At 41.8% G+C, this 26429-nt stretch overlaps 2 protein-coding genes and 2 pseudogenes across 2 annotated transcripts; 1 reads left to right on the top strand and 3 right to left on the bottom strand.

Annotated features, from left to right (window-relative positions):
• Positions 1-90: 90 nt before the first annotated feature.
• Positions 91-5085, top strand: LOC4344910 (disease resistance protein RGA5-like). Its single transcript, XM_015794234.3, has 4 exons — positions 91-388; positions 473-1291; positions 1745-3747; positions 3924-5085. Exons 2-4 carry the CDS (start codon positions 495-497, stop codon positions 3926-3928), a joined length of 2805 nt encoding a protein of 934 aa, XP_015649720.1. The 5' UTR covers positions 91-388; positions 473-494; the 3' UTR covers positions 3929-5085.
• A 3112-nt stretch (positions 5086-8197) lies between these two features.
• LOC4344909 (probable LRR receptor-like serine/threonine-protein kinase At1g56130) lies at positions 8198-25715 on the bottom strand. Its single transcript, XM_015794224.3, has 24 exons — positions 25489-25715; positions 16987-17176; positions 16625-16696; positions 15978-16049; positions 15778-15849; positions 15485-15556; positions 15321-15392; positions 14756-14827; positions 14523-14594; positions 14363-14434; positions 14197-14271; positions 13986-14057; positions 13822-13887; positions 13572-13640; positions 13395-13439; positions 13250-13314; positions 12781-13160; positions 12452-12653; positions 12193-12357; positions 11828-11946; positions 9542-9758; positions 9218-9449; positions 8980-9130; positions 8198-8909 (listed from the first exon to the last, which is right to left on the bottom strand). The coding sequence occupies exons 1-24, from the start codon at positions 25673-25675 to the stop codon at positions 8517-8519; spliced, it is 3204 nt and encodes a 1067-aa protein (XP_015649710.1). The 5' UTR covers positions 25676-25715; the 3' UTR covers positions 8198-8516.
• On the bottom strand, positions 20614-21789 carry LOC136351401 (uncharacterized; annotated as a pseudogene).
• LOC136351310 (uncharacterized) lies at positions 21730-23361 on the bottom strand (annotated as a pseudogene).
• Positions 25716-26429: the final 714 nt, after the last annotated feature.

Genomic DNA, 26429 nt, shown 5'->3' with positions numbered 1-26429 from the left:
TGGAGTGTCAAATCATCAAATTTAACCGTTTCAGTGTAGATCAAGGAAAAAAAGACAGGCAGGACTGGTCAAAGATCATAAAGCTTACAGAAATTCAGAAAACTTGTGGTTGTGATGCTCACCAACCCCCAGCTTGGGTCTACATCATGTGTACTCTCCACTGAAGACTTATTCAGCCAAGTCAGGGACTGTTTCAAGGGAAGTGAAGAGCACAGAGGATGGTGATTTTGTTCATCCTTCACGGCGAATTCTCCCAATTTCTTCCATTTAAGTTCTTCTTGGTTGTCTGATTATTAGGTTTCTGCTTCGAAAATGCTGGTTTGCTCTGCTGCTGGCTGCTTGGGTTCAACCTGATCTGGTGCTTCCTAGTCGAATTCAAGGAGAGCCGGTGAGCTAAGCTCCAAACCAGTTGCAATTTGTTAAAGAACCAGTCGATTGTCATATGCTTGCTAACCTGCTTCCGTATTTGCAGAGGAAAATATTTGGGAGGGGCAATGGCAGAAACCGCGGTGAGTGCATCTAAGGGTGTGATAGGTGCCCTTTTTGAGAAGCTCACTAAGCTGGTGGAGGACAAGTGCACCAATCTCGTAGGCATGTCAAAAAATATTGTGTTCCTTAAAGATGAGCTCCCAACCATGAGCGCGCTACTCGAGAAGCTAGAGGATGCAGATGAACTTGATCCAGTGGTGAAGGCTTGGAGGAACCAGGTCAGGGAGATGGCATATGATATTGAAGATTGCATCGATGACTTTGTGCACCACGTGGGAGGTGGTGATGTGGAAGCTGGCTTCATCGATAAGGTTTCTCACTTTCTCAGAACTTTGAGGGCCCGTCTTGAGACTGCCGAGCATATCAAGGATCTCAAGATTCAGCTAATAGAGATAAATGAACGGCACAAGAGGTACAAATTTGATCTAGATGACACTCCTAGTTCTAGCTTTGTGGCCATTGATCCTCGGTTGCCAGCACTGTACAGTGAAGCCGCTAATCTTGTGGGTATTGAAGGCCCAAGGGAACAGGTTATAAAGTGGTTGACAGATGCGGATCAACAAATAATGGTCCTACCAATTGTTGGCTTTGGAGGTCTGGGTAAAACTACGCTCGCCAAGGAGGTTTATCAAAAAATTGGACAGCAATTCAACACCACGGAATTTGTTTCAGTTTCCCAAAGGCCTGATGTAACAAGATTTCTCAAAGGAATACAATCAAAACTTCCGATAAGGCTGTCTTCTGAATATTGTGAAGTTAAAGACATCATTGACAACATCAGAGCATATCTACAACATAGAAGGTCAGTATCCATTTACTTATAATAGTGGTAGGCATTAATTCTTTTTCCGTTCTATGTTTTCAAGGGTTCATATGGTTTCAAGAAGTTTTCTATCTAAAGTGCCTGTTTTGCTCTACATAATTACTTGTTTGGAGCTGACAGGCATCCTTTGCCAGCTTTTTGGCTTCTAGAAAAGTAAAGCTCTTCTCTTAAATGGGTCATGTGCCAGAGTTGAGGGGCAAAAATATCTAGGTCTATATTAGCATAGCGCACAGATGTTGGTGCGATTTAGGTTTGAGTTCTAAATGAATATCCTAATTTAGCAATATAATTCATGGTTAGTACAAGGAAAAAAAAACTCATGAATTTCCTTGAACCAAATGTGCTTATTAATTGTTGAATTTGTTGATATATTTCAATTATTCATCGCACATACCAAAGAATTGTATGGCACTTGATAATTTAATTTAACAGGTACCTTTTTGTTGTTGATGACTTGTGGGATGCACCTACATGGAATATTATTCGGTCTGTTTTTCCAGAAAATGGCATGGGCTGTAGAATAATTGTGACCACACGATCGGAAGATGTTGCTAGATGGGTATGCTGCAATCATCGACGATTCATTTACAGAATGGAGCCCCTCAGTGATGAAAACTCAAGATGGCTATTCTTTAACAGGATATTTGGCTCGGAAGATGGTTGCCCTTCCCAATTTAGAGAAATTTCCGCTCAGATTCTGAAAAAATGTAGCGGTTTACCACTTGCAATCATTACCATTGCTAGCCTATTGGCTAATCAGCCTGCACCACACAAGAAAGAATATTGGGAGAGTATTCGTAATTCTATTGGCACCTGGGGGTCTGGCACAAATCCCACGTTGGAAGGGATGAGGCAAATTTTACACCTTAGCTACAAGGATCTTCCTCGTCATCTTAGGACATGCTTCCTATACCTTGGTATTTATCCTGAGGACTTCACCATCAAGAAGGATGATTTGATTAGACAATGGCTGGCTGAAGGCTTTGTCCATCATTTCCATGGGGGGAGTTCAGAGGAAGTTGCTAAGAGTTATTTCAATGAACTGATCAATAGAAGCTTAATTCAACCAGAAGAAACCAAATATGGGGAGGTAGTTTCTTGTAGAGTACATGATATGATGCTTGATTTGATCTTAAGTAGGTGTGCAGAGGATAATTTTATCTGCGTGGCATACAATCTAGAAGAATTGTCTGGAAAACATGAATTCAAAGTCCGTCGATTATTGGTCGACTCTAGAGTTGGTGATTCAGGAGATACCAAAATATCAGGAACACCTGCTCCTAGATTGTTGCAACTCAGATCACTTCAGCTGTTTGGAGTATCTGTATCCCTGTCTTTGTTGCCACTGTCTAAGTATATCCGAGTGTTGATATTACACTTGGGAAAAACCGGGACAGGAGGCAATGAAAGAGTTGATGTGACCGCAATTGGGCAATTATTCCAGTTGAGGTATTTGAAGATTGTAAGCCTCCATCATGCGCTCGTACTAGAGCTTCCTACTGAAATTCGAGGACTTCAATATTTGTCAACATTGGAAATAGATTGCACAAATGAGAACAGTTTGCCATCAGATATTGTTCATTTGTCCCGCTTGTCCCACCTGATTGTTCCAAGTGGTATAGGGTTACCTGATGGGAAGATAGGCAGCATGAAGTCCCTATGCACTCTCCAAAAAATTGAGATATTAGATATCAAGAGCGCCATTGGCCTTGGTGAGCTGACCAATCTAAAGGACCTTGAGCTGTACAGTAAACAGGCTCTGTCAGAGAGAGAGATTGATGCGCTGGTAACTTCCCTTGGAAAACTTCATAAGCTCATATCTCTGCGCATGTCTAAGTTTGCAGAATGTATCTGGTATGATGAGGATAACCGGCTCGGTTCATTGTCCAATCCTCCTCTCAATATTGAGAGACTCCACCTGGGAGGATGGAGGTTGCGTCGAGTTCCTAGATGGATCAATGGTCACCTCCAAAACCTCTGCTTCCTCGTTCTTGATGTTACAGAGATGTCAACTGATGAGGTTCGGCTCCTTGGAGAGCTACCTTCACTCAGTGAACTCTGCCTGAGCGTGAAGCGTTTGGCTCCATGCAGCGCATCCCTCGTATTCGGTGCAGGGTTCCCAGCATTGGAGTGTCTTGAATTCTTTTGCGGTGGAGATATATCACACCTGTGCTTTGAGGCAGGGGTTATGCCCAATCTCAGAAAGATCATTCTGTTTTACATAGATATTGAATGGAGCGGCACCGCACCAGTTGGCATTGAGCACCTACTGAACAAACAACTCCGATACATCCAATTACATCCGGTTACTGACACAGCAGTGGATGCCGAGCGTATCAGCCTCGCATTCACAGAAGCTATAAGAGCACATACAAGCCGTGGTGGTGCTGAACCTTACCTGCGCTTCGCCCGGATCCGAAGTGGTAGCCTCATAGGTGCAAACTCTTTAATCCGGCACAGTTTTACTTGTCATAGAGTTTCTGCTTTGTTTCTCCTGAATCACATTCTTGCCATTCTTTTTTCTAAATTTATATTGTGCATTTCTGTTCTAAGTTTACTTTTTTGGTTGTACGCGTACCTTGCTGAGTATTGGAAACTCTTCCACTTTCAGAATGACTGATCGGCTACCTTCTATCTTGAAATGGCGCGGGGACGCATTCATGTTTTTAGTTCAAGCTGCAGCAATGTTTCCTTGAAGAACATTCTGTTAAATGGTAGGTGCCCTTCACATCTCTTTGGGCTTGTTCACTTTGATGCCAAAAAAAAACCTTACCAAATTTTATCATTGTCCAAAATTTTGGCAATGGCAGGATTTTTTATATAATTACTAAAATTTGACAGCAAACTAAATATAGCCACTTTTTGATAACTTTACTAAAATTTGATAAGGTTGAAAATGGCATCAAAGTGAACAGGGCCCTTCATCAGCTCCAGGAGACAGCTTCGGGCTTCGGCCAGAGTCACTAGAACAGATCAATGTGCAGAGCACTTATGTCATGCCAGTTATGACCCGGCACTAATAAGGTTTTCTCTGTTAGTAGTGAGCTACTCCTTCCAATTTCACAACTCTTGACATTTTGGATAATATTGTTTAAAATGTCAAGAATTATAGAACTGGAGGGAGTCACTGCTCGTAATTGTTCGTGCATCTCTGGTAACAAATTAAGTAAAGTCCTGGATGCACAATTAGTTATAGAAATTCACTGCAATAAGAAGCTGGCCATTGCATACATGGGCAACATGCTGGACATAGATTGTTTACTAGTATTAACAACAAAAGAACATACTGGACAACGATCCGTGGTGACCTCGAGTTGATTTTTTTTTCTTCAAAAAACGGACAGATTGGATTGAGGCTGGCGCCGCACCTGCTTATGCATAGTCATATATATATGAATCAGGGGCAAAAAAGAACCGAAGCCGAATCAAATGCAAATCAATCGCGGGACGGGACACAATTGAGAGTTGAGAGGCTATTCGAGTAAGCATGGAAACAAATTAAATGATGGGCTGGAAATCTTGCCGGGGATCGGCCTGTCTTGGTGAAATGGGCAGCCCATGTAGAAAGAAAAGGCCCAAATTCGGGGGAAGAAGTTTAGAGGCCCAAAATAGCATTGCAGCCTGGACTGACCATTGGATCGGACCGACCGCTTTCATCTGTAAGGGCCGATCTGCGGCGATCACGACCGATCACTTTACACCTCCATCATCTCGCTTTCCACGGGAATGAAAGGGAGATATTTAACAATGGGGCAATTATATTCTTACCTCTACTTTCGTATGTAATTGTGATTTTATCTCTCTTTTTTAGTTTGTAATTTTACTTTTTTTAAACACCGGTTTACCCCTACTCTGTGAAGATGACTTAGCTGTGTTCTTTTCCCCTCTTTCCCAACTCGCTTTCCTCGTTATTTACGCACACGCTTTTCAAACTGTTAAACAGTGTATTTTTGAAAAGATTTCTATATGAAAGTTGGTTTAAAAAATTATATTAATCTATTTTCAAGTTTTTAGGCTAATAGTTAATTAATCTCACTATAATTTTTAGGCTAATAATTAATTAATCTCACTATAACCACGTACTTTGTTGGAATATTGCCCTTCCGAACACAGCCTTGACGGTGTCAACTCGGTTATAAAAACACATATACAAGCTTTAACACTTGCCCATACTTTTCTAACAAGATTTGTATATTTTATTAAATTTAACGAAACACTGATAGATTTTTGACAGGATTTTCACAAACTTGCAACGGGTGCAAAAAAAAAAATCTTCCAAAAGTATTAATCACATTCACCATAAAAAAGATCACCAAATAAATTCCTTGTAGTCAGGGGCGGAGCCAGGTGTGGAGCAACTTGGGCCCGGGCCCCACACCTGGCAGAAAAAATACCAAGGAATTTACTAATTTTTCTATTAAAATTTGTTCAACAAGTTCATACTCTAATGATTAAGCCCTACTCTTAACATAATCCTGGCTTCGCCCCTGCTTGTAGTGATTGGGAAAACAAAAAAAAAGAAGAGAAAGAACAAACGTTGCAAGCTGCCCGTGGACGAGCCGCTCGACATGCCTCGTCGACGAGATGCTCGCTCGCCGCCCAAATCGTCGCGTGCTGGCGTGCAGCTGCCAAGGCCGCCGCCGCCGCGAGCTCGCGCACTGCCGCTGGAGCTGCTCATACACGCGTGCTGCTGCCGAGGTCACCGCATGGTCCGCATCCGCGCCCCTCACCTGCTCGCGCGCTGCCGCCGCCGGAGCGCCTCCTTCACCGCCTGGCACCTGCTCACTCCTGGCCGCGTTGGGATGCTTCGCGCAGCCGCGGCCGTCGCCTGATGCTCGGTGCGTCGGCCCGCCTAGAGCAACCCAGGCTCTAGGCATCTGCTGCTCCTCGCCTCGCCCCACCCAGCCGCCGCGCCGCTGCCGCAGCCGCCATGTCGTTGGTTTCAGAATGGGGGAGCGGGTGAATGGTGCCACGGAATGGGTATAATGGTCCATTTCTACTTTCTTTACAGTTTCATATATTCTTTTCACACTCTTATTCCAGGTCCACCAAACGATCTGAGCGTAAATAATAGCTTCATTTAAAAAAAGTAAGAGCAAAATCACAAACTCTAGAAACAAGGGGTAAAATTACAATTGCTTCTGAAAGTAGGGGCAAAAATACAATTATCCCATCAATTATTTACTACTGTTAGATGTAGCAATTAATCATTTATTACCTAGATCCACACATGTCATGCACATATAAGATCTACATGTGACACATAGATAGTAAATGATTAAACGCTAAATCTAAGAGTGGGATTAAGTTAAATGTCCTGAGAAAAACAAGGGAAGAAAGATAAAATAGGACATCGTGACTTTACGGTTTTAGCTATATGCTACCACACGAAGTAACTTTTATAAGAAGACGTACACTTTGTAAATATGGAAATTAGCTCATGGACACCATGTATATTAAAATATTCATTTCTAATTGAATAGAAGAGAGAAACCACGTGAATGCTATGAAATATCTCTTGGCGGCTAGATCCACATGTCAAGTCCCCCTATCTTTGCCCCTCTCTCTCTGGAAGTCATGGCAAAGAGGAGCAAGAGGTGAGAGAATGCGCTGGAGCATGGCAGTGCCAGGCAGGCCACAGTGGATGACGTCGAGTAGGAGCGGAGTGCATGGAGATCGACAAGGTGGTGCGGACGAAGTGCAAGTGGATGCACGCAGGTTAGAGTTGCGTGGAAGCAGTAGCGCTAGGTGCGAGTGCACAAGACATCATCGGTGGCGACGGGAGGAGGAGGTTGAGCTAGAGCCCACTCGGCGCCATGCAACCGAGCTAGAGGAGTAGTACCAGCAAGCGACAACCCAAGAACCAAGCGTGTGGTGGGTTTGCATGGAGCAACGAGGTTGTTGCGACGGGGCTCTACGCCATCCTCAACCACATTATCCTCCATGCCACACCCGTCCAAGCCGTTGAGTGCGTCAGTGACTCCGACTCCCACACCACCACCGGTGCCATGGCCGTTACGGCAAATGACACCTATTCCTGTTGCTTCGTGACAAAGGTGTGTGCTATGGCGCCCATCGACATGGAAACCCACCTCAGCGGCCTCCTCCAAGTGGGTGTGCAAGTCTTGCAGCGAGCGTGGCTTCACCGTGTTACTCCTCCCCCATTTAACTATTCATGTGCGAGCGAGATAGAGAGATGATAGACCTGACAATATGGGCTCGAGGGTATTCGATCAAAATAAATATTATAATGGGTGCAGTGTCCATGAGCTAATTTCCACGTTTAGAGATTATCTTCCATCAAAAATCACTTTGTGCGGTATCCAACATTAAAACCATGAAGCCATAATATCATGTAGAAAAATTTGAGGAAAAAAAAACACCGCCTCACTCATTGTCCTATTTTTTCATACCTGAGGTGCAATTGTTGCAAACAATGTAGAACTGTTGTGACCTGAATTTGTTCACTGACTATACAGAACCTCCGCTATACAAATCAAGGATGCTGTTGTGGGAGAAAATATTTATGTTGTAGTTGCAAATGTCGTGCGATGGATAAAGCTGTTTGAACGTGCTAGAGGAATTTTGAAGGAATTAAGATGTTTCTTAACTAGAGAGAATAAGAGAATAAGGTTTGCTATAGACTTCTCAAGTGAATGTTAATAAAAGGTTTAAATTTTTTCTAAAAAAATAAAAGGTTTAAATTAAGCTCATGCTTGAAATCCTTCAAAAAGTGGAGGAAGGGAATATTTCCCTCTTTTCAGCCACTCCATTCCAAGATCATCATAAGAGAAAAAAAAACTCATAGGGCCAATAAAAATTCCACCTATGTTTTGTTAATTCCAAACTCAAAAAAGCACGCACACAAAATTGGTGACAAATACATTTGCAAACTCCTACAAAATTTGCTGTACCCATAGATTGTTTATGTTTCAAATGTAATTGGTCAGGAATTACAGACCAGATATTACAACACCATGTGCATCCAGTGTTTGATCTACTATACATGGAAGAAAAGAAATACACAAATTGTTCTGAAGTAAGAAAAATTAGGCAAACATGATTATATGAATTATAACCCTAAGATATGAAACCCAACATGTCTAGTTCTCATGGAAAGTTAATGAAGGGCACAATGTTTGAAGGAGAAAAAGGGACCAAGATTCACTCAAACTTAAAAACAGCACCCTTGGGTACTTATCTATCACCTTCCCTCAGCAAACTCACTGATAGAATTAGCCGACAAAACAAGTGGGAAGGTTTCCCCTTGGGATTTTGTGTTGTTTCCTGAGCTTGATGGCACACTAGATTCGGTGCCTGAAGATTGCTGCATCGATGACGTGAAGAAACTATCACTTCCACTCTTCCTCTGCCACTGAGGCACATAGCTAGGCCACATACTCATATCCACCTCACTCATCTCGGTATCTTCAGTAAGCATGGAGACGACTTTTGACATCGGTGGGCGTTGCTCAGGCAGGCCCACGGTGCAAAGGAGAATGATGTTGATGACACGCACAACCTCTTCCTCGTCAAATCTTGCAAGTTTAGGGTCCAACATTTCAAGAGTCTGACTTCGCTCATGTAGCCGCCAAGCCTATTAAAATCAGTTTAGTTTGATGATTTGATGTTTAACCATGGAAAAGTACTTCTCTTAATCAACTCACCCATCCAAGCAGATACTTCTTATCATCCTCGAGGCTCTCATCAAAGTTTGGCCTTCCTGCAATAATCTCCATTGCCACAACACCATAAGCGAAGACATCAGCCTTCTCTGTCAAGTGGCCCATCATGGCATACTCGGGTGCTAGATAACCACTAAAGGTAAGAAACCAAATATATGATCAATGATCATTTTTTTTGTTATAGGTCAATTAAAATAATATCATCAGGAGAGTTTCTTACAGCGTGCCAGCTACTCCTGTGCTAAGGTGAGTCATGTTGTCCTCATAATGCCTAGCTAGCCCAAAGTCAGAGATTTTTGGATTGAGATCACCATCAAGCAAGACATTGCTGGTTTTGATGTCCCTGTGAACTATCCTTGTGCTGGACTCCTCATGGAGATATGCTAGGCCTCTTGCGATGCCTACGCATATGTCGAAGCGGGTTCTCCAATCTAGGTTCATATTTGTCTTGCCTACAAGTGAACTTAAATTTTAGGGACCTTGGAATTTGCTGGTGGTGCATATTTTATTATTACAGAAGTTTAGGAAGTCGAGAGAAGCAAACCAGTAGCAAAGATAGTTTGATCAAGGCTCCCATTTTCTAGGAATTCATAGACCAGAAGTGGTGCTTTGCTCTCAATGCAACAACCATACAACTTCACGAGGTTTCGGTGTTGAACGGTGGATATAGTTGAAATTTCTGTCATGAACTCCCGTTTCCCTTGATGAGATGTTGGAGATAATTGCTTCACAGCTACCATTCTTCCATCATATAGCTTACCCTATTCATGGAAGATATAGATAACAATTCAAAATGATGAATGAAATTATGCAAATTTTGCTACATGACACTAAAAAATGCTGGTAGACAACGTAAAGACGCGTCGGCTGAAAGACACCCTAAAAAACCAGTAATTTGCTGGAGGACGCTTTCGGCTCAATATGATGAGAGAAATTCTTTAAATTATAAAGACAAGACTACCTTAGGGCCAAAAGCATTCGAGTTGAGGCTAGAGTGAATATGGAATATGATATATGCTAGCGATGTATTTGGGTGATGGCAAATTTAGAGTTGTATAGTTTCAATTTTTCACTCCAATGCCACATTTGAAGCATGTGGCCCTAGGGGCATTCTCGTCATTTTGAAGAATGTCTCTCTTCCAGTGTTCACCTAGTCGCTAAACGCTAGTCGGACGGCCACCTACTGACTAGCGACTAGGCTGATTAGGCGGCGACTAGACGGATTAGGCAAATTAGACGTTTTTTCTATTTCTTTCACACAAAAATACTTATTCTAGACATTCGGTACTTGGTAAATATAGGCATTTAGGCAAATAGCATAAATCATAGTTAAGTTCAGAAATCATCAAGTCCATACAACGCACTGACACTGCACACGAAGCATTGGGTTTAGTACAAATCTATAGGGATAGCGAACACATCAGTATAGCCACTGTACATGCACATCATAATTCATAAATCATAACTTTATAGATCTGAGGGGCTAGAGCTAGGAGAGAGGAAGAAAAATTTATCTGGAACTGGAAGAACAGAGGAGGTGAGGTGGTGGAGGGGAGCCTGATCCCCTGATGGCCTGATTTAGGGTTGGCGTAGGCTGCTTGAGTGGTTTCGTGCTTGACTGCTTCAATCGGTGTGTTTGCCACCTTCCATTGATGGCAAGGATGAAGGATGGGAGGGAGAGCAGGAGCAGCAGAGGAGGGGGAAGAACGTGGAGCAGCAGAGGAGGAGAGGGAAGAACGTAGCGGCACGGTGGAAGATCGATGGGCGCGGCAACGGAGTCGTCGCTCGTGGCGGTGTGAAAAAGGGGTAGGCAGGGATTGCGCTCTCTCTCCAGGCTCTCAAATAAGGCAACCTAAATCCCCTTCTATACCGAGTCAGTCCCACGTGGTGCTTCTAAATTTTATCATGCCCAAATTTTGATTTCTATCACCTAGTCGCCACCTAGACGCACTGTCCCGTTGTCTAATTGCGCCCAGGCACCGTCCTGTCCAGGCCGTCCAGGCTGCCTAGGACCGACTAGGACCATCTAGGCGGTAAATCGACTAATTCACTGCCTAAGGTGTAAACTGGACAAATTGTCGCTGACCAGCGATTAATCACCGTCTAGACGGGCTAGGTGGCTGTTTAGGCGAACATTGCTCTCTTCAATCGAGCCGAATGTTCCATCTAGCAAATTACCTATTTCTTAAGGTGTCTTTAAGCCGTGACACATTTTCGCAATGTCTACCTGCAAATTACATAAATTTTAAGTTTCTAGTAGCAAAATTTGCCAAATTATGGTGTAACTGATCATGTAGAGTAACATACGAGCTACTTTACACCAATAATTAGATTGAGGAATATTATAAGATAGAATCAAATTGTACTACTCCCTCCGTTTTTAAATATTTGACGCCGTTGACTTTTTTAAATATGTTTGACCATTCGTCTTATTAAAAAAATTTAAGTAATCATTAATTATTTTCCTATCATTTGATTCATTGTTAAATATACTTATATGTGTATATATAGTTTTACATATTTCACAAAAGTTTTTGAATAAGACGAACGGTCAAATATGTGCTAAAAAGTCAACGGTGTCAAATATTTAGAAACAGAGGGAGTATGTTGTAACGATTGGAAAGCTCTACCATGCATGGGTTACTTACACTGTGTAAGTTCCCAATATATAAAACATGGAAGGAAGGACTATTGGACTAATAATAACTGCATGTAAAAAGGGAATCATGTTCTTGTGAAACTATATTTGTTTGGTCTTTTGTAACTCATTTTCTAGTTTAGTCAGTAAGTAAACTAAAAAGGGATTTTTTTAATATAAAATAGAGCTGACCTTGTAAACAAGGCCATAGCCCCCCCTTCCTAGGATGTTATCCTGGCTAAAGTTGTTGGTAGCTGATTTTATTTCACCATAACTGAAGACATCTGGCCTTCCAACTACACTGAGAAGCTCTGCAAAATCCTTCACATTGTCAGACAAAACAAGGGAATCATATAAGGCTATGTTTAGTTCACGCTAAAATTGGAAGTTTGGTTGAAATTAGAACGATGTAATGGAAAAGTTAGAAGTTTGTGTGTTTAGAAAAAGTTTTGATGTGATGGAAAATTTAAAAGTTCGAAGAAAACTTTGGAACTAAACACGGCCATAAATAAGTCCCACTTTTTCCAAAGAGTAAACAGTTATGTAATTTTAACTACCTCCCATCTCCGCCTCCATTTTTTTCCTTTTCTGTCTCCAAAGAAATGTCCCTGTGGATAAAAGGCCTAAAACTATAGTACAGACAACAACTCCAGCTACCAAAGCTATTTTACTTTTACCAGCACTGTTTTTAATAGGACCAGGATCAACCTTATTGTTGCCACCTGCAGTAGGATAAAATGAAACAAAATAGATGTTAATTATAAGATGATCACATAGAACCAATGGCTCTTGATCAAGTTAGGTAATGAACAGTACCATAAGGAGATACACTTAATGCTGAGATTAATGGCCCGTAGGATCCCTGTCTAGGAATGCAACAAGTTCCTTTTCCAGCCCAGAAAAGGTGAATCTCCATGAAATTTTCTGTAACTCTAACAACATACTGCCTCAAAACAACAGTATAAGATTTTCCATTTGTTTGTTTCTTTATATCGAAATCCTTTTCTCTGAGTTCTCCCTGCAGTAAATTGAAAAATAGAAGGTGTGAATGCACAAGAAAACGTGCAACATAACTGTTGCACACTATTAAAAGGTATACTTATTTTCCAAAAATAACATTCATTGGACCTTTATAAAAAATCCACCTGAATAAATATGTCGAAAATCCTTGTTCCCAAGCTTGTCCATGTCGTGTTGTCTGGAAAGAAGATCTCTGCAAATTGAAGCTCGACGTTGTAAAATCCATTCTTTAGTCCAATGCCATAGTATCTCAATGAAGAGGATGACGTTCTGGCTGTCTGGAATAGTACACTATCAAGCGTGTTTGTAAACTGGCGTGAAGTGTATACTATGAAGCTAAAATTAGCGGCTTCCATGAATTTCCCCGTGTTGCTAATACCCCATCTTGTTGAGTTCGAAACATAGTATGATGCCTCTCCTAAATTCGTGTCGTCGGGTTCGTAATAAGATTTATCTGAGCCTATAATGGGTCTAGTACCACCGGAGTCAACTGCAAATGAGGAATCTGCAATTTAACAGAAAACATAAGAGTGCAGATATTATTATTGCGGAGATTAAGCTGGTACAGCTAATGGTGAAGAGATAAGTGCTCACCATCTGGAGAAGCAGGTAAACATGGAGTATTTCGCTGTAGGCAATTTAGACCTGATGACAAAATACTACAAGCACAAAATAGTTAGAAGAGTTCCATTGAGAATAATGAAGAAAAACCTAAATTTAATCAAGTAAGGGAAGAAACCTTCTGTTTGAACTATCTATCATGAAGTTGTTCCACACCAAATTCCTATAAGAGAAATACAATGCAGACACAGTAATAGTTACTTTTGTAATTTTATAGTCGCGTACAGAGGTGGACATGATCACATGAATTGATTTGTTTACTTTCAAATGGACACTATAACTTACAAAAACCTACACTTGTAAATGTCTTTCCGTGCTATACCAAGAAGGGAACTTTCCAGAGAGCTCGTTGTAGGAGAAATCTCTGAAGAAAAAAGACCAACATATTTTTATTAGGAAAAGAAACACCAACATTTATTTAAAATATACAAGTAAAATCATCATTTAGATGTTGCACTAGATGATGCGTATACATATTGTCAGTGCAAAGCTACGAACAACAGTTCACAAATAGATAAAACGTAAAAAGGTAGGAAAAGACTTACAGAACTTTAAGGCTAGCACCCTTTGTGTCTGGCAAGCTCCCAGAGAGGCTGTTGTTTCCAAGAAATCTGAGTGCACAATTTTTTTAGAGAATTACAAAAAAAAATCAAGACGTTACATGAAAGAAAACTGATGAAGGCATTGAATTATTCAAATATTTCCTTACAGGTAAATGAGTGAATTCAGATTCAAAAGGACTGAAGGCACTTTGCCAGTGATGTTGTTAAAACTCAAGTCCCTGCGCCATTAATTCCAGATATACAAGGGGGGGAAGAGCAAAAAGTAAACACTCATTTCACTTTTAAAAAGAAGCAAGTAGTACCAGAATGCAAACAATTGGCGAAAATAGATCAACAATAGTTTAATTAAGTTCTTACAAGTAATAAAGTCCTACAAATTTTGAGAAGTCCACTGAAGCAAGGTTGTCAGATATCCTGCAATTCCTCAGTGTTCTGAAAGAAAATAATGCATAGTTAAGGTCTTCCACATTTGTCAAGGCATAGCTAACCCATTAAAGCCAAGTGCACAATCAGGCCACCATACAGAACAATCAAGGATGTCATGTTTGACATAAAAGCCAATGAAGAACTCCCACTCACTAAATCGCCTATTCGCCTGCATGCACCACATAAATAGTTAATGTACTGTTGACCATTGCACACAAGCAAAATGTATCACCAAAACTAAAGCACGATGGACTTACAAAGATGTCAAATTGACGAGATTAGAAAAACTTGTAGGGATGGGACCATCAAAATTGTTTCCTTGAATCCTCCTAAGATTGATATATAATCCGGTCAGCAATGGAAGTAAACAATACACCATTCTCTCGAAGGGTAAGTAGATAGGCCAGGGGTTAATTATCACGAACATAAAACACATCATTTTATTGCAAAGGTTCATTTGAATTCACCTACAAGAAAAAAATATACTTACAACTCTGTCAAATCTGATAAGCTCCCAATATAATCAGGTATTCTCCCAGTGAAATCATTGTCGGATGCCCATCTGAAACCGTAAAACAAAGTTGGCACACTAAACATACCAAGATGAATGGAAAAAGTCCATATACTGTCCTCCATTTTGATTTAAAGACCACCTAACATCACAAACTTTAAAGCCAGGCATCCCTGAACTTGGCAATTCCATTCATGTATCTGCCTAAAGTGGTTTTACATTGTGGTTTCGCCATTGTTGAAGTTTAAAACAAGCAGTTTAGAGGTTGGCATGCACTAGTCATCGTTGAAAGAGAAATGGGGATAAGCAGGAGAGAAAGGGAAGAATTCGACGTATATGTCCAATATGTATGCCATTTAAATAAAACCATTATGCAAAAAAACCACTTTAGGGGTTATATGAACGGTTTGTAAATTTCGTAGGGTTGGATATTCAGTTTCAAAGTTTGGACCGTTAGAAATCTTCCATTTAAAGTTTAGTGGAGTATATGAACTTTTCCCAAATAATTTTTCGCAACTGAAGTTATGTTCACAAGATAATTTACAAGATCTTCAGTTTTCTAAGTTTAGACAAGGCTGATGGTAGCTCCCCGCTTAGACCACAACTATCGATATATCTGCAGTTGGATGATAGAAATGATTAAGGTCAATTTATTTCAAATACATGTGCAATACAATAAAATTAGGTCAAGAAGAAGAAAGATTTTACAGTTCCTCAAGCTTGGTCATGTTTTCTAGTACTTCAGGAAGTGGACCGACAAACTTATTTGTGCTAATGCCCCTAAAACACAAAGAGAGAACAGTGAGCAAGTAAAATATATGTGTGTGGGTGTGCCCCTTTTTGGAGCAATCTTTTCTATTGCTTGGCAGAGTACTCTTAAAAGCAATGAGCCTCTGATCGACAAACAGATTGAGGTTTTCAGAAGTTCAATATGATTATAAAATTTCAATGCTGTTTATTTATTTTCTTTTTTCCACAATACAGAAGAAATAATCACTTACAACGCAAGGAGATTGTTGAGATTGCCAAGCTCCCTTGGTAAAATTCCAGTTAACGCATTGATTCCCACCAAACTTGTAGTTTTGTAAAAAAAAAAAAAAAAAAAGAACATGGCAAGTGAATATGTCGGAAGATACCATGTAATAGCAAGTTTTAAGTTGAAATGCTTCGTTATTAGAAACTTTAGAACTGTAATTCTTACAGATACTGCAATGCCGTCATTTCTCCAATAAATGCCGGTAAAGATCCTGTCAAATAATTTTGCTGTAAATTCCTGAAAGCACAACAATTAAAAAGCAAAAAATAAGATATTTGAACTTGTATCTGCAGAATCTCTTATTGGCAGGAAGGAAGCATCATCCATTACATAAGCCTTTCATTGCAATAGCAATTGGAAGTAGCATGTTAAATGTTACCAAAATGATATGAGGCACAAATGCACTGAAGTGAACGGTACCAATAGTGGGGCCTTGTTGAAGTTGGACTACATATTATTATAACTACTGAAGGCAACATATATATGTACTTAAAAAAAGGCATAAAAAAGGGAAGTAAATTCTGATGAGGAATTGAACCTCCTGAAAACCAACATCTCAACCAAAATACTCCCTCCATCTACTTTTGATAGTCATATTTTATCTTGGCACACAGACCAAGGATAAGTAATTATACTTATCATCCATTTAAACATGCTACTAGTAATTATTTTATCGTTTGCCTGGTAACTAACAATTATTATTCAAAATTAGATGGGATTAATTAAATTAATATTTACTGCAGAATATTTTTCAAAAGTTTGACAGTGATTGATAGTGATACATATTAATGTGCTTTATCATCAACACATACAAGTTAGCTAGATAGGTGAGATTCTCCAGTTCTGCAGGTATCGGACCGACAACATCCAACGCGTACACCCTCCTGCATAAACAAACACGTCAGAAAGTTTCCTTGCATGACAGTAACAAGAAGGAAAAGAAAAGATACTGCAACAGCGTGTTCTTTGCTAAACGATTTGGGTGGTGTTCTTGTAAGTTTTCAGATCCAATTCATTGTGATATGTGAATTAGTCTGAGAGCATTCTATGCTTGCAATTACCAGACTACAGATCTTGGAGGACCCTATGGCCTCTCTCCAGATCTTCCTCTCAGGCATTCCGTCGAACACCCGGCGTGCGGTCGAAGCAAAGGTTCAGTCAAAGGTGTACGTACAGCTTGGTGATGTGGCAGACGGTCGTGTTGTCGTAGGAGCAGTCGCACTTGATGCCCGGGTTGATGGTTTCGCTGTTATCGATGTCGGTCGTTTCGTCGATGGCGATGCCGCTGCAAGGGTCGCCGGTGATGTTCCATGTCGTCGGCGGCTTCGTGCCCCACCTCCCCAGAATCGCGTTCAGCGCCGCCACTGTGTTGAGTTCACATGTCCACACAAACACCAATTTTGAATCTCAATTATGATTACCTCGCTCCCGGTAATCAATTGATGTTCAATTTTAATTTTAAATCTCAATTTTAGATTAATTTTGATGTTTTTTCGTACTTTATTTTTTAACAGGTCGCAAATTAATAGCACGTCTAATGATCTAATCTATGTTTTCGTACATGTTACCGTCGTCTGCTTCGCGTACGTACGTGTTAGCTACTCCGGCGCCAGTCGACACGGTGGATGGCAACGGCAGCGCCCGCTTCTCCCGCGCTTGCCCGGCATCCTTGGTGGTACTGGTGGACGGGGACGGAGTGTCACGATCCTAGTTTCTCTGCAGCAGAAAACACTTGAAAGAAGGAAGAAATTGGATCGGAAGCAGAAAGAAGGGGAAGAACAGAGCTAGAGATGAAGAACAGATGAAGAACAGGGGAGAGTTGGAATTAGATTTGAGTTTGTTTGTAATACAATCTTCGAATTCCCCAACTTGTTACCCTGTCGGCTTATATAGCAATTTACTATTCAGCCTCTCTCTCTCTCTGACAGTGGCCCAGCCTATGACTACTGGGTCCACTCACTCTCCGGGAATCGCGTGTTCGGTCATCTTGTGCACCTGGACCGACTTCCCAACTGAGCCTCTGTTGCTTGTCCTGCATTGTCGTCAGGTGAGGTCGCCACCGTGACATTCCCCCCACCTTGAGACGAAGCTTGTCCCCAAGCTTCAGAATGCGGAAAACGTCGACGCAATTCCTGGCCATTTTCCCAAGTGATGACCTGTGGATCATTACCAGACCATCGAACTTGCAACTGCTCCACCATCTTGGATCCTTTCCGCACAAAACGGCGATCCAACACTTGAGAAGGAACAGCTGTCAGACCCTCATCTTTAGACTGCAAAATTGGCAACTGTGATTGAACAAATTCAGTAGGTGCTAAGGCCTTCTTAAGTTGAGATACATAAATAACTGGGTGGATCAAACTGGTAGCAGGTAAGGCCAATTTGTAAGCCACAGCTCCAATACGATCCAGAATCTGATAGGGTCCATAAAAGCGAAATGCCAATTTGCAATTAGCCCGAGTAACCACCGACTGCTGTGTGAATGGCTGCAACTTGAGATAAACCCAATCACCAACTACAAAAGATCGTTCAGAACGGTGTTTATCAGCTGGGACCTTCATGCGAGCTTGAGCCCTTAACAAATGATCACGAATCAAATTCTGCATCTTATCTCGTTCCTGTAGCCAATCCGACAACTCTGGTGACTGACAGAGAGCATTAACAGATAAACCAAAATATTTGGGTTTGCGACCATATAGCACTTCAAAAGGAGTAGTTCCCAAGGCTGAGTGAAAGGATGTGTTGTACCAATACTCAGCCAAAGCCAACCATCTACTCCATGAGAAGGGCAAGCATGCACAAAGCAACGAAGGAATGTTTCCAAACATTGATTTACCCTTTCCGTTTGCCCATCGGATGATACGATGAACTCATACGCAATTGAGTGCCAGCCAGTCGAAACAAGGTAGTCCAAAGAGTGCTTGTAAAGATTCTGTCACGGTTGGAAATAAGGGATTGAGGCAATCCATGTAGCTTATGGATGTTCTGCATATAAGCTTCAGCCACATCGAAGGCAGTAAAGGGATGAGCAAGAGGCACAAAATGACTATATTTAGAGAACTTATCGATAACCACCAAAATACAATTGAAAGTAGCAGATTTGGGCAACCCTTCAATGAAATTCAATGATACAAATTGCCAGGCATGCTCAGGAACTGGCAAAGTCTGTAATAATCCTGGATATTTGACATGTTCAGACTTAGCTCGCTGACAGATTGAACAGGCATTGGCAAACTGAACCACTATTGTGCGCAAATGGGGCGAAGCAAATAAGGATTTTACGCGCTGATAGGTTATAGTAATGCCAGAATGCCCCCCAACTGGTGAAGAGTGAAGATTTGCTAAAATTTTCTGTTGAACAAAAGAATTAGTACCAATCCACATTCTGCCCTTAAAATAAAGAACACATTCCTTCAGAGTAAAATCAGGCACAACATTTGCACTAATGCACAAGGTTTGAAGTTTACTCAAAGCATCAGAATCATTGGCATATCCTGCAATGATTTCCTGAATCCAATCTGGAACCATAGAAGATATCGCTGTTAACTCTGAAACAGAAGGAAATCGTGATAGAGCATCGGTTGCACCATTCTCACTGCCCTTCTTATAAATAATCTTGTAACGAAGTCCAAGCAGTTTTGTTAAAGCCTTGTGTTGCCAAGGAGTAGTCAAACGTTGGTCATCCAGAAAACATAAGCTCCGATGATCAGTATGAATGAAAAACTCAGAGTGTTGAAGGTAAGGATGCCAATGATCAATTGCCAGAATAATAGCCAAACTTTCCTTTTCATATGTCGATAATCCTTGATGACGAGGACCTAGGGCTCGACTCAAAAATGCAATGGGATGTTGTTTCTGCATTAAAATGGCACCAATTCCCTTATCTGAAGCATCGGTTTCCACCACAAATGGTTCGGTAAAATCTGGCATCGCCAGCACTGGGGTTGTCATTAAAGCTTGTTTAAGAGACTGAAAAGCTTGTTCAGTAGTTGCAGTCCAAATGTAAGATTGTCCCTTCCTCAACAGATTTGTCAAAGGTTTACTCAACACACCATAGTATCGAACAAATTTGCGGTAATAACCAGTTAATCCCAAAAATCCACGCAATTCCTTCACATTGGTGGGAGTTGGCCAATTCTTGACCACCAATATCTTATCTTCATCTGTTGACACCCCATTTGGACTAATAACATGACCTAGATAGGCCAACCTTTGTTGTGCAAATGAACATTTACTTCTCTTAACCTTCAGGTGATGTTCTGTTAAGATCTGAAACACAGATTGCAGATGCTGAACGTGGTCAGATAAGGTTCTGTTGTAGATCAATATATCATTGACAAAAACAAGCACAAACTTCCTTAATAAGGGCGACAGTATACTATTCATGCAGCCTTGAAAAGTTGCTGGTGCACTTGTAAGGCCAAAAGGCATTACTCTAAACTCAAAATGCCCATGGTGAGTCTTAAATGCTGTTTTATGTTCATCCATAGCCTGCATCCGAATTTGATGACAGCCAACCCTTAAATCCAATTTAGTGAACCACCTTGCTCCTGATAATTCATCAAGCAATTCATCAATAATTGGCAATGGGTACTTGTTTTTCACCGTTATAGCATTGAGATGTCGATAATCCACACAAAATCTCCAAGTTCCATCCTTCTTCTTAACCAAAAGAACAGGAGAAGAGAAAGGACTGGAACTAGGCTGAATAATGCCTTTGTTCAACATCTCCTGAACCTGTGACTCGATTTCATCCTTCTGAGCTGGAGTATATCGATAAGGTCTGACATTTACTGGCATTGCCCCAGGAATCAGAGGAATTGAGTGATCAAATACTCTGAAGGGGGTAATCCATCAGGCTCCTCAAAAACTTGTGCAAATTGAGACAACAGTTGCTGAACTTCAGAAGGTACAGTCTCTTTGGAAGAAGAATCTGTAATGGAACATAACTGAATCAGATGTGAGATAGCCTGTCTATCTTTGAATTCCTGAAACTGTTGAGGAGAAATCCTTGCACACTGACTCATTTTAGATTGAATTCCCTGTAAAGTCACAGATTGTTGTTGCCAGGTAATGGTCAATGTTTTCTTGATCCAATCCACTCTCATTAGACTATGCTGCATTAACCAATCCATTCCTAAAATCATATCATAACTTCCAAGATTCAAGATCTTAAAGTCTGTACAGAAAACCCTTCCTTGAGTCATCCATTCACAATTTGGTACTGATGCAACACATGACAGAACTGTTCCATTGGCTACCTTCACCTGAGATTTGTTCAATAATGGCACAACTCCAGAAAGCTTCTAAGCAATCTGACAACTAATGAAGCTAGCTGTACTGCTAGAATCCACCAAAATCAAAACTCTTTGCCTTGAATGAATCCTAACATTCTCATATAACCCACAGCTTCAGATCCATGCACTGCCTGAACTGAGATTGCCATCAGACCCTGATTATCAGACTCCTCCATACTAGCCTGATAAGAAAATTCATCAAAACCCAAAGTGGTAAACAATTCTTGGACAGCATTTAACTAAACAGTACTGGCACATTTGTGTGATGGAGACCACTTCTCGGCACAAATATAACAGAGTCCTTGAGCCCTGCGCTGAGCCTTCAGAGCTGAAATTTTGTCAGTACTGTTTCCAATCTTGGAATTGTCAACTACCTTGCGGTCATCTGCTCGAGTTAAACTACCACTATTCAACACCCGGTTTGGTGGCAAAGGTAGAGGTAAAGCACCCTTGAAAGCTGGATGTGGCCGAACCTGCAACCCATTGTCACTCTTCTTCAGATTTGAAGCTGATTCTAGAATCACTTCTTCCTGTAAAGAAGCAATTGCCAATGCTGCCTCCAAATCCTTTGGCCGTTGAAGAAGTACTGCATTTCTGATTTCTCGACGTAGTCCCTTAGTAAAACGATGTGTTAGGTATCTCATATTCAAATCTGGATCATAAGCTAGCAATTGATTCATTAACTCATCAAACTTTTCATAATATTATCACACCGGGCCTACTTGTTTAATGTTATCCATTTGTCTAATGAGCATCTCATGAAGATCTCTATCAAACTTATTTGACACAGCAATACAAAAGTGCTCCCAATTCGGGTACCTAACATGAGCCTTAGAGGAACGTAACCAAGATGAGGCCCTCCCAGAAAAGTAAATGGTGGCTATCCTAACCCAAAGTCCAGGAAAAGTATTATTCACATCAAAGTAATGCTCATACCTCATCTTCCAATCCACTGGATCTGTACCATCGAATTTAGGGAAATCTAGCTTTGGAACTCTATGGTTGTACTGACGCCCAAATTGATCCCCATCACATTCCCCATTTCCAAACTCAGATTGATCAAATTTTTTCATCGATGTGGAGGGAAATTCGTACGTACCCTTGACCGGAGTTGGGCCTAGGGTTGTTGCCATCCCTAGTACCCTTCCCCGGTGTTCATGAGATTGCAGACGGCTATTCGCCCATTTGCTTCCGCCTTCCGCCGCAGCAACTTGAGAAGAAGATGGCGGCGTAGGCAGCAACGGTGCTTTCCTTTCCTAGTCCGTCAACGGAACTCGAGGGGAAAGCGTCGTTGGAGAAGCTTGCTTCGACTTGCCGACCAGATCCAGTTGCACACGGAGTTCGCCGACTTCCTCCCGCGATTCCTGCACGGCTGCCTCCACTTGTGGCCTCCAATTGTTCGTGTCTTGATCCAGCTTGACGACGGCCGCTTGAGTCTCACCTTGTGCTCGATTCAGCAACACCAGGGACTCTTGAATCTCCATCAGAAGCTTGCCGAAGTCCACGTTCTGCTTCTCCATATCTTCAACTTGAAGTTGCAGACGGGAGGTGTACCGTGGTTTCTCCAGGATCGAAGCGGCTCTGATACCAAAATGTCACGATCCTAGTTTCTCTGCAGCAGAAAACACTTGAAAGAAGGAAGAAATTGGATCGGAAGCAGGAAGAAGGGGAAGAACAGAGCTAGAGATGAAGAACAGATGAAGAACAGGGGAGAGTTGGAATTAGATTTGAGTTTGTTTGTAATACAATCTTCGAATTCCCCAACTCGCTACCCTGTCGGCTTATATAGCAATTCACTATTCAGCCTCTCTCTCTCTGACAGTGGCCCAGCCTATGACTACTGGGTCCACTCACTCTCCGGGAATCGCGTGTTCGGTCGTCTTGTGCGCTTGGACCGACTTCCCAACTGAGCCTTTGTTGCTTGTCATGCATTGTCGTCAGGTGAGGTCGCCACCGTGACACGGAGACAGCGACGCCCGCTACTCCCGGCGGGGCTTGTCTGGTGTGCTCGGAGGTGGCGATGGATGGCCACGTCAGCCGGTACTCCCACGCCAGCCTGGCGCGATGGCAGCGGTGGACGCGACGGCACCCTCAGTGGTGAAGGTGGATGGTGACGGCGGCGCCAACTCCCGCTACTCCCATACCTGACACAGCTCGGCCGTGCGCTCACGTCGGTTGTGCGCGACGACCACCGCCACCCACGCGCTCCCGCTACCGGCCACCGAGGTTGCTCCCTCGGCTCTCCTCGCCATTGCCATGGGCCATGGTCTCCGGTGATATGAAGATGAGGAGTTGGAGGGAGGAAGAAGAAGGACAAGGGTAAAATAGTCCAAAATGGTATTCTAGCATAGTGGTATTTTATCGAAGCTAGTTTAAGTGATGGTATTATAGAACCACTCTTTTGCGATAGTATAATCTCAAATTTCTCCCGCCCAACGCCGGCAGTCCTGTTCGTCATCCGTCGTCGCTGCTAGCCATGCCGCTAGATGCAACTACTGATCGCCTCCGCTTCGTACTCCCATGCCGCCGAACTAGCAGGGGCAAGCAGGAACCACAGACCTTTTCATAGTGTCACCACTCACAACCAGGCTTGCAAGCTAGCAGACCAACCCACCATCCTGCTAGCCCGGAAGATAAGACGTTGCAGGCCAGTTTAGCCACCGGGCGTCGCTCCTCCCACTGCTTGCGGGCACTGCTGGCCAGTCTACTAGCGGTCTAGCTAAGGGGCAGTTATTGCAAGAAAAAAGAAGAACTGGATCTGGATCTTGAGGAAAAATGAAGGAAGAAAGAGGAAGGTGAAGGTGGCTCAAGGATCAGGGGAAAGGACTAGTGTTGATGGGATGTGGGAGGGAAGAGGCGCCGCCACCCGCCGCGTCCGCCAGCACCGTCGCGGCGGCGGCGGCAAGGCGCGGAGTGTGAGGAGGGAGCGCAGGTTACCATGACGAGTTTGCTAATTGCAAACCGGCAATGATAAAAGAAGAGGAAGAGCTCGTTGAGAAGGAATTGAAGAACACATGTTGGAGACTTGGAGCGACTCAATTTGATAAACTGATACGATCTTTTTTGTCATAAGTTGATTATCCCTTTTTTTTTTTTTGGATTCAACCGTGTTGTGCCTGACCGATTGGGGGGTTATTCTTAGTGATTTCGAAGGGTTCAAGCTGTTGAGAATGCCATTACGCCAATCGAATCAATTAGAATACATAATTTGTTTTATGCTTATACGAGATAATGCATTTGGTGTTGGGTATGTTTTCTAATTTTCTGTTCATTTGTTCTGCAGGTAAGGCACGCAACAAGAGTCGGTGTTTCCGGCTTGTGTTATGGTTCCAACACGGTTCAAGGAGGCAGGTCACAACAAGCTTTTTCTTTAAATACGTAACGCATAATCTTCATAATATTATTTTTATTCCTTTACGACACATGAACATTTTTTCTAGTATACAAAAGTAATATTCACAAAATATTCTTTTTAATGTTACGGCTTATAATCAACTATAAGTGAAATAATAGGACATGTTTTAGTCACTTACAGTGGAAAAGGTGTACTAGTACTAAAATACACAAGTTGTTCATCGCCTTCATAATAGAGTTTAATCTATAGTTTTGGGCACCAATATGGCCAAAATTTTGACCGAAATAATAGTGTGTGTGGGGGAGGGGGGTGGTATTTTAAACCCTTATATAATAATGGAACTTTGTCGTCCAAAATTTTCTTCCGGAACTGTGTGTAATGCATTAGTACGTTATAGAGTAGAAGAAAATCATGAAACTATCGATCTGGCTAGCTCTGCTTTCAATAGAAGCAGGGTTAAGTGACCTTTCCTTGAAGAGGGAAAAAAGATGATTCTTTATTTTTTCAATGAGAAAAAGGAGGTATCTTCTGGAATTTGGTCCAAAAAAATAATTGAAAGAAGGGACAAGAAACAGCCAAGAAGAAAAGAATTCTACTATCACCGAAAAGAAGATTATAATTAACAAGCTAACAGGATCAACTCTGCGGTGCTAATTTGTCTTTAAACTTGTCTAGGAGAATCTGTCTTCAAACTGCTAGACGCAAGAAACAAACATCAAACGCGGCGGCCTCTGCTTTTCTGCCTGGTAGCAGGCGCTTTATTCTCAGCTAATTTGTTTTTTAATCTTAATGAATCGATAAGCGTTCAGTCTCCGTTCCGGCGAAAAGACAAAACAAGAAAACAAACATCAAAACACGTCTCTGATCTGTTCCCATCTCTCTGAAGACTCAAAGAAACAAAAAAAAAAAAGAAGAGAGAAGCTGACATGTTTGCAGCACTTGTATGTACATATCTCTCCATTTCTTTTTTTATGATGTTGGTTAGATCAAAACATTATGGGATGGGGTAGTACATAGCATATACCTTCGACAGGATCAGTTCTCGGTGCCTGGTGAGCCTGAGCCTGAGTTGCTACAACACATGAACACGCGACCACCAGGCAGTAGTACAGGCCGAGCTGCCAACCATGGCCGCCTCCGCCGCCGCCGCAACGCCTTCCCATCGATCTCTTGGCAGGCTCTCCGTCGTCGTCTCTCCTCTTCCTCTGCATAAAATTATAAAAATCGAATCTTGGTATGGCTATATGTATATTAGATAAACATTGCATTTAGATCGAACCCCAAAATTTTTCACACCGTTACATCAAACGTTTGAACACCTGCATGGGTATTAAATATAGACTAAAAAAATAACTAGTTGCACAGATTGCGACTAATTTACGAAACGAATCTTGTAAGCCTAATTGCTCCATGATTTCACAATGTGGTGCTACAATAAATATTTGCTAATAACATATTAATTAGACTTGATAAATTCGTTTCGCGTTTTACTGATGGATTCTGTAATTAGTTTTTTTTATTAGTGTCCAAACATCTCATGCGACGTCCTATATAATATCTGATGCGACCTAGCAAAACCTTTATAGATCTAAAACACCCCCTTACATTTACTCCAGATAAGCAGCAACCTGTCGGCACCATGGATGCGCAACTTGAGCAGCAGCCAGCAAGTTGCAGACAAGTCGTTCAAAAAAAAAGCAAGTTGCAGACAGCCAGACAGGTACCAGCTCCAGCGGAAGTGGACCTCGACAATCAATCGATCACCATGTGATTGTACTGCCATTGATTATTTGGAAGACTAATCAACGCCACGTATAAGATGTGTACTGAGATGACGATTGAACTGGTGTCAAGTTGACCTTATCTGGGTCGTAATTTCGACTTCATAGGACTGTTGCTTGCTTTATTAATCTCTGCTAAAGTCCTGAGTATATTCCTGGCTTCTGCGCGCTACAAAAGTGCACA

Source organism: Oryza sativa, chromosome 8 (genome assembly GCF_034140825.1).
Source record: "Oryza sativa Japonica Group chromosome 8, ASM3414082v1".
Taxonomy (NCBI): Eukaryota; Viridiplantae; Streptophyta; class Magnoliopsida; order Poales; family Poaceae; genus Oryza; species Oryza sativa.
The sequence above is the reverse complement of the archived record's forward strand: the minus strand, read 5'-3'. Positions and strand labels throughout refer to the sequence as shown.

Coding starts and splice junctions, on each gene's coding strand:
- LOC4344910 (XM_015794234.3), top strand. CDS start 495: ATGGCAGAAACCGCGGTGAGTGCATCTAAGGGTGTGATAGGTGCCCTT. Junction 1,292..1,744: donor GCATATCTACAACATAGAAG/GTCAGTATCCAT, acceptor TTAATTTAACAG/GTACCTTTTTGTTGTTGATG.
- LOC4344909 (XM_015794224.3), bottom strand. CDS start 25,675: ATGCAGAGGAAGAGGAGAGACGACGACGGAGAGCCTGCCAAGAGATCG. Junction 17,177..25,488: donor GAGAACTGATCCTGTCGAAG/GTATATGCTATG, acceptor AACTCAACACAG/TGGCGGCGCTGAACGCGATT. Junction 15,557..15,777: donor CTCAACAATCTCCTTGCGTT/GTAAGTGATTAT, acceptor TTTGTGTTTTAG/GGGCATTAGCACAAATAAGT.